The sequence below is a fragment of the Silurus meridionalis genome, chromosome 3 (genome assembly GCF_014805685.1).
Source record: "Silurus meridionalis isolate SWU-2019-XX chromosome 3, ASM1480568v1, whole genome shotgun sequence".
Lineage (NCBI taxonomy): Eukaryota > Metazoa > Chordata > Actinopteri > Siluriformes > Siluridae > Silurus > Silurus meridionalis.
Window position 1 is genome coordinate 22187725 of NC_060886.1, and position 8410 is coordinate 22196134.

The following is an 8410-nucleotide window of genomic DNA, read 5'->3' on the forward strand; positions in this document are numbered from 1 at the left end:
GCTTAAAGAAATCAAGCCAACATGGACCAGAATCTGAAAAAAATATTTCAATAATCTTGTGGAATCCATAAAGAATTAAGGTGGTTTTGGGAAAGCGAATGAAGGCTCAACTTAGTATAATTATAATGTTTTTAATAAAGCGCTCAGTTAATGTATGCATATGTGTACAATTGAGTTCAACAGGCTTTCATTCCTGTACCATCAAGAAAAAAGTGATTTTAACAAATGTTAAGATATTAATAATTAATATGGTTAGTCAAATTATCAGGTCAGCAAGTTCATTATTGCTTTCTCAACCATATCATATGCTTACATTAGACAGTGGGGATGAAATAACACACAACTCACTCAGTGCTGATAAGACTTAACAGTAAGATTTAGAAAGGCATACAGAAAGGTGAAGGGAAACAGTGGCGTGTGTGTGTGTGTGTGTGTGTGTGTGTGTGTGTGTGTGTGTGTGTGTGTGTGTGTGTGTGAGACATTGAAATGTATTCAAAATCATCTTCAAACCCTTTGTATAACAGTTTTTGGAATTTCAGTTCTAATAATTTAGATCCCTTAGAATCCGGAGGCGATAACAATTGCCATAACAAAACTTGGACATTTACCTGTTGCTGTTTTCGAAAGCTTTTGTTTTGTTTAAGATGTGCTATGTGTTATTAAAAAAAAACTAGATCTGCAACATTCATCCTTTTGTACAAAGCCCTCAATCAAATGCTAATAAATAACTTCATTATGTGAAAAGTAGGCTTGTGAAATGCAGAAAGAGCATTTATTTCTTATTTAAGGTTAATAAATGTACTCATTTGCCTTTTTATGTTTTTCTCATATCAATTTTTCTTTTTGAACACTCCTCTTTTAGTTACTCCATTAATGACTGTAGACAATATAAAGATAATTTATCTTTAGTAACTGCTTTTTCATAGTCAGGGTCACAGTGGGTCTGGAAAACACTAGGCATGAGGAAGGAATATAATTTGGACAATATACCAGACATCTACACACATATTTAAGCAATTATAATATTCCATGGCATAATTTACTGTAGGTTAGAGGAAATGGACGAGAACATGCAAACTGCTGCACAGACAATAAACAGTGCTCAGTAGTGAACCGCGGACCTCAAACTTTGAAGTGGCAATACAATTGACTGCACCACTGTGCTGTTTCATTTTTAAGTTCATTCATTCATCTCCAGGTAATTTGGGCAAACATTATTCTGGGAGCCTCACATAATCAAAATAAAGGCATTCATTGTTATGTATATATTTCTGCGGCACAAACCATTTAGAATTATGGCCAAAAAGTTCAACCTTTGTCTTCTCTTTATTTTCCACAATCTTTTGGCATAATTTAGATGGGCATGTATATTCCTCTTTGTAAGAAACAGCTTCTGTTTTGCCACCCTACCCAGACTTTTGCAGATTACAGAAGTAATCACATGCAAGAAGTTCCTTCATTGTTGCTTTTGGCCACTTAGTAGCCTCCCTGATAAGTTTTCTCCTTGTCCTCTCAATAACTTAGGAGGGTCGTCCTGATCTTTGCAATGTTTCTGAGGTGCCACATTTTCTCCACTCATTAATGATGGTTGTGACAGTGTTCCATTGTACGTTCAGTTTCACAGCCCTCTCCTGATTGGTACCTTTCAACAATTAAGGCTGCGCTTCTGATCAGAATGTTATCGGATTAACATGTCCTAGTCCAGAAGTAGTCGAGGACGCGCAGTGATTGGACCTTAATAAAATGTAAACACAATCCAGCCATCGTGTCTGCATTCAGAGGTTGACGCAATATAATCAAGTACATTACAAATATAGTGCTAAGTTTGCCTGTGCACTTAAAAGTTGCAGAATTCCACTCATTCTCTGTAAAGAAAGTGCGTTTTTTCCACCCTAGCTGAGCTGGCAGTGTTCTCGAAACCATATGTTTGCGGGATTTGTAAAATGTCCCTCGATTGAAAATGGTTTTTAAAACAAAAAACACCACTTCAGGTTGACCCTGCACCTGGGCCATCTTCTGCGGCCATTAATATTGCGCAAGAAAATTGGATCTGATGTTGCCAAGTGTAAACGCGCAACATTCCGATTAGAATGCGTTTACATTTGTATTGTCAATGAGTTTGAGGACTACATCTGAATACAGATCGCATGTTAATGCCAAGATCAAACGCAGCCTCAGTAAAATGCAACGTCAAACATTCAGGGAAATATTCATCAACAGCTAACTTTTAAATGGTTTTAATTAAGATTACTCTAATTGATGGGAGGTGTATGCCATTTACCTCCAGGCCTAATTCTGAATTTGACAGGTTAACTCTGAGGACAGTTAGGGCCCTATAATCAAAGGGTGTGTAGACTTATTCAATGCAGGGTTTTTTTTATGTAAAATGTGTCCAATTATGAAATATTTTCTTTAATCTCTGGAATTTCATAAGATGGAAGATCACATTAAAGATTCAACAAGTCTGGCATTTATGTTGTTATTTCTGTTTTTAATTAAAACAACAGATTTATGAAAAAAAAATAAGGGTGTTTATATCCACCGTATATCGTATATATATATATATATATATATATATATATATATATATATATATATATATATATATATATATATATATTTGTATATACGATATATATATACGATATATATATATATATATATATATATATATATATATATATATATATATATATATATATATATATATATATATATATATTCTACAGATCAATGTTTGCACTGATCTGATATTAGATTTGGATATTAGATTAGATATTGTATGTCCTCATAACACTCGGTCTGTCCCGCTCGTGCTTGTTTTTGCACTGCGTGTCGGCGCGCCCTTTCAGGTCACGTGCTTGCCCCTGAGCTCTTGTGGTTGCCATGGGAGACACAGTGGTTTGTTAACCTTGCTGCTAAGCAACTCCAAAGTTGAGTTGTAATTGTGGCGCAGCGTTGAAGCCAAGGCGCAGCGGAAGCACAATTGAAAACAACTTTGCTTTTTTGTTCTCATGTAAAACACATCAAGTATTATCAACGTGTTTAATAATAAAAAATAAATAGCTGTGTAAACATGTCAGTAGATTCGGCGTCTGTTGTGCAGTACGGACGGAGAAAAGGGTCAATTACTAGAGGTAAGTGAACAGGCCACATGCTAGCGTGGCTTAATTTAGCCAACTTTGTTAACTTAGTTACTTGTTTTGTTGACTAATACCTATAACAATAACCTGGCCGATATATTTGTATTTGTATCTCCTCACAGTGATTACATTAGATATTCATAATGAATGTAAAGATAGTGGATAGTAACCTACCCATTAGCAAGATAGGATAACCTACATAATGAACAGTGTAACAGTGTAATATTGACTACTCTAAAATATATCCAGGTTTCATTTCTATAGTTCTGTCCTTTGGAAAGATATACTAAAATGGTTGCTGAAATGTTAGGGGTGTATTCACTTTTGTGAGATACTGTATGTTCTTTCAAACATGCAGGGACAAACTTTGTCTTTTATAATAGAAATATGATATTATATTGAGGGCCGGATATAATGGATCCACAGGCTGGAAGTGGCCTGAAGCCCTTGAGTTTGACATGTCTGCACTATGACAGCCATACTATAGAGCAAGAAATAATATATCCTTATGTAGCAATATAACACTCTATAATTTACACTTGTACCTGCAACTCCCCAACAGTTAACTCAGCAGAATTGAACACTAAACCAACTCAAGCCGTAGACCTGCGTGAGGTGACTGTGTTGCCCATGTCAGAATGGAGGCGAATCCAAGATAGTGTGAATCGTGTGAACAAACAGCAAGAGAGTCTCATCGCAGCTGCAAAAGAGCGCGAGGCCAAGCACCTGCGCTCCAAAGAATTGGTCAAAAACTGGCCTAACACCATTGCTGTAAGTCAACAGATTTTACTTAGTTATGACTTTGATGATGTAGTGTGTGAATGGTCCTATGGCATTTTATCAGGTTTCATAAATTGACAATTGTATACTTGTATACAAAAAGAGTATCTAAAATGTAATCCAGTAAAAAGCTGTCACATCTGTGTGCCTCCATGCATCTTCAGTGCCACCGACTGATGAAATGTGTTTCGATGAAAATATCTATGCATTTACAGCGACAGCAGCAAATGCGGTTGGAGGCGAAGAAAATTCGAGAGGAAGCTGAAGAGGAGGAGAAAAAGCGGATTGACATTGAGGAAGCAAAGTTTCAAGAGCAGAAAAGAAAGGAAGAAATAGAGAAGGCCAAAACCCTGCAATACTACCAGACTGATAGAGTGAAGAGATTTCATGTTAGTATTAGAATAATCTATAGCTATAATAGCTGCATTTCTTGTCATCACCTATGTTGTATAATACATTGTGTTCTTTGCGATTTTCTCCACATATTGACTTTTTCATAATGTTGATGATGTCCAGATTATGGAATCAGGATTTTGTTTACTAACATTAATTTCTCCGTCAGAGTGCCCTGCTGATGACTGAAGTTCTGAAGGAGAGGGAGGCTCAGATTGAGCTGAAGAAAAAAATTAATAATGCTTCTAAAGATGTCGAAAAAGAGATTCTGTCTATTATTGCACGCAAAGAAACACTGGCTTTACAACAGGAGTGGCTTAAAACCATGGAGAAGAAGCAGAAGTGTCTGGAAGTTGCTGAGAGTTTGAAACAACAGTACATTTTTGGATACACCAACATGTGCATGATTTGATAGCCATTAGCTATATTAATGTAACAAAGTATCTAACGTATACGTAGTCACCTTACACATAGCCTGAGACCATTCATTTTCCATTAGCAGTGTTACAACAGACTCAGTTTAACAATTGAAATTAGTAAACATTCCTCTGTTTGAACTGTACAGAACCCCTGTGTTTTATAACATTATCTCTGTTTATTAGGATTAAGGACCATGAACAATTGAGAGAGAAGCAGGCTATGGAACATAATAAAGCAGCAGAGGAATTCTGGCAATTGCAAGAGCTCTATAATAAGGAACAAATCACACACAAGCAGAAGAAGCAAGAGGAGAAGGAAAAGAATATGAAGGCGTATAAGGTAAAAAGCAAGCAAAAAAAAAAAAAAACTAAAAAATATTCACGTTAGTTTTTGGCAGTCTTCTTTATTTAATCGTCATTTTTTTTGTTTTCTTCAATCAGGAGCATCTTGCCAACAAGAAAATCGCACAAGCAGCTGAGGCTGAGAAACAGAAGCTGGAAGAGGAGAGACTACAGCTTTTTGTGAAGGCAAAAGGCAAAATGATGAAACTCAGAAAAGAAAAAGAGGCACAGATGTTAAGGTATAAAAAAATAAATAAATAAAAAAAAAAAGTTATGTCGCCGAACCCTAATATCTCGAGCACAAGGGGGGAAAATTTTGCCATTTAACGTCAGTTATCTTGATCGGCGCTGTGCAGCCGCAGAAGAACTCGCGAAAGTGGCGGAAAAATCCTTACAGCCTTACAGATGCTACAGGTGTTGTATTGTATACTGGTGAATCTCTGCTGTTAGTTAGTGCACATATGCCTTTTGTTGTTAAATGTTATGCGATGAACGGGAGGCGAAAGGAGGAGCGTGGCGCGGAACGTGGGATGAGCAGCAAAAGCATAGAATGAACACCAGCAGGATCGGGGGGAATCCGCGATGCGCTTTGGGAAGAAAAGAGCAGACGTTGAGAGAGTGCCGGTGGGAAGGCATGTACCGGGATACGCATGCGCGATAACAACGACCGCCGTGAACCAACATATACCAACAATAACGGACAGTGAGAGTGTGGAAGTTTAAATAGGAGCTGGTGATGATGCTAAACGAGCACCATATGTGCACAATTGAAGCCGGGAGCTTCAGAGAAAGCGGCCGAGAAAGCATCTGCCACGCTGAAGGGGGCGTGGCAGGTGGATTCCTGACAGTTAACAAACATGTACTGTATGTACATTTTTATAGCATGCCTTTATCAAACAAATCGCGGCAACGCTGTTGTGTAAAAAAACCTCCAAAAAACATGTGCATGCACATTCTCGTTTATTAACGAACATCATGTACATAAAGAAATTTCAATCACGTTAATATATTGCCACCAAATTGATTTTCGTTTATCTCGATCATCGGTTATCTCGATGCTTTTTGGCAACCCCCTAGGACATCGACATAACCGGGTTCCACTGTATTTATATTTAGTATTGACCCTATAATATTGACCCTAGTATGCCACGGTATATTTCTTTAAGGTTTATAGAATGTGCACTATATTAGCAAACATATGTGGACACCTGTACATCACATTTATATAAATGTGTTGGACATCCCATTCCAAAAAAAGAGCATTAATATGTAGTCGGTTCTGCTGTTGCCACTACAATAGACTCCACTCTTTAGGGAAGGCTTTTGTGAAGTGATTGTGAAGATTTGTCTGTTCAGCCCATCAGTGATACTGGATGAGCAAGCGTGGTATACTGTCAGCATTCCAATTTATCTCAGTGGTGTTCAGTGACTTTGAGGTCAGGGTTCTGTGCAGGAATCTCAAATTGTTCCACTCTAAGTCTTAGCATTGTCTTATTAGAGCTCAGATTGTAAACAGAAGCATTGCTAATGCTGGAACCTTTTTAGACCATTTCAGTTTCAGTGAAGGTGTTGTGTGGTCCCCACTTTTACAGGGGAAGCCCCTATATGATATGTGTGTTGGTTAGGTGTCCACATACTTTTGTTCATTTGTGTGATGATTATTTATCATGGCAGAGAGGCTCAGAGACACAAGGAAGCGCTTGTCGAGAAATTGGAAGCATATATCCAAGAACACACCACCAATGAAGAGCTGATCTCCAAGGCAGCTGCAGAAGCTGAGGCCAAGCAGGATAAAAAACAGCTTGAAAAGAATGAAAAGAAGGCTGCCATGATGAAGAGTATTGCAGAACACAGAGAAGCTGTGGTAAACTCCTTTATTGGAAATATGTTAAATGTTAAATGTTTTTTTTTCATCATTTACATTCAAAATATTTTCTCCAACTCCAAACTTATTTAAGAGTTTTTTCTTTATTAATTTTTTTTTGGTCTCCAATTTTAGCAAAAAGAACTGGAGTACAAGAGGCGAGAGGAGAAACAGAAAGCTATGGAGATGCTTAATGCGAAGAAAGCATCCGATAACATTTTCCTTCAAAAGCAGCTTATCAAATCACAAAAAATGAAGGAGGAAGCCAAAATGCTACAAGACACTCTTATCCATCAGATGGTAAATTAGCTAAATATTTCTTTTTTTTTTTTGTTTGTTTAAAGAATTTAACACAACATAACTAGACATCTGGTCACTTCCTTTATGCATCTAGGCTGAGAAACATGCACAAGAGCAGAGCCTAAAACACCAGGATCAGGAGTTTGTGGTGAGGAATGCGGAGCTTATTGCAGAGGAAGAGAATCAGTTTCAGAACTATGCCAAGCATGTGATTCAAAAAGCCAGCGAGGCTCAGAGAAACATCTCCCCTCTGCTCAAAGTCACAAAGGAGGGCATTGGTGGAGGACGTGGTCCTGTGTTTAATGGTGTTAGACCAAGTTATCAAGTACTGGATCAATCTGGGGTTCAGCTGCCCAGTTATGCTTGCAGAAGTGCACAGCTCATAAAGGAGCTGCATGAAACTCCTGACATTCAGAAGGCTAAAAAACGACTAGGATTCACTTGGTGAGCAGTGTCGCTGATGTCAGAAATTAAAAGAATTGAAGCCTAATTCAGCATTTGAGTGTTCATTTAATGTACAGGTTTTTTTTTAACTTGTGTATTTTGTTTTATAACAGGCCATGCATTTATTTCTTATTTATTTAAAGAAGCAGTTTCTGTCCTCTATTGCCTGTAAATTGAATCACAGTTATAATAATGAATACTTTCCCAAGCCTTTGCCCATAACCTTTATAATGTATTTTTACAGGAAAAAAGCAGATTTAACTCGGTTACAACTTAATACCAAAGGTGAAGTATTTATTGAAGTTTTCATGCACGTTCTTATTCAGAGCAACTTCTTTCAAGTCTCCATCAATAAATGCATTCTAGTTAAAAAGCAATGTTTTTTTTAATAAAAAAGTGTTAATTTAAAAACCTTGAAAGTGGTAGGTCTTTAGGCATCTTTTGAAAACTGCTAGAGACAGGCATCAAGTTCAGGCATCACATGGAAGCATGTCTTTTTTGTACCCTGAGAGACGGTGGGACCATTCGAGCAAAGGAGCAGTGTGGGGTGAGATAAGTGCTGAGAGGTAGAGGGGTGCAGGTCTGTTATCACTTTGTAGGCAAGCATCTGTGTTTTATATCTGATGCTAGCAGCTACCGGAAGCCAGTGAGGGAGCATAGAAGTAGGGTGGTGTAGGAGAACCTAGGATGGTCCTGCCAGGAGCGACTTGCAGCAGTCCAGTATA

At 37.7% G+C, this 8410-nt stretch overlaps 1 protein-coding gene across 1 annotated transcript; it reads left to right on the forward strand.

The window, feature by feature from the left end:
- Positions 1-2907: 2907 nt before the first annotated feature.
- cfap210 (cilia and flagella associated protein 210) lies at positions 2908-7731 on the forward strand. Its single transcript, XM_046840800.1, has 9 exons — positions 2908-3137; positions 3706-3914; positions 4139-4312; positions 4486-4691; positions 4919-5075; positions 5177-5316; positions 6752-6941; positions 7077-7241; positions 7336-7731. Exons 1-9 carry the CDS (start codon positions 3077-3079, stop codon positions 7687-7689), a joined length of 1656 nt encoding a protein of 551 aa, XP_046696756.1. The 5' UTR covers positions 2908-3076; the 3' UTR covers positions 7690-7731.
- Positions 7732-8410: the final 679 nt, after the last annotated feature.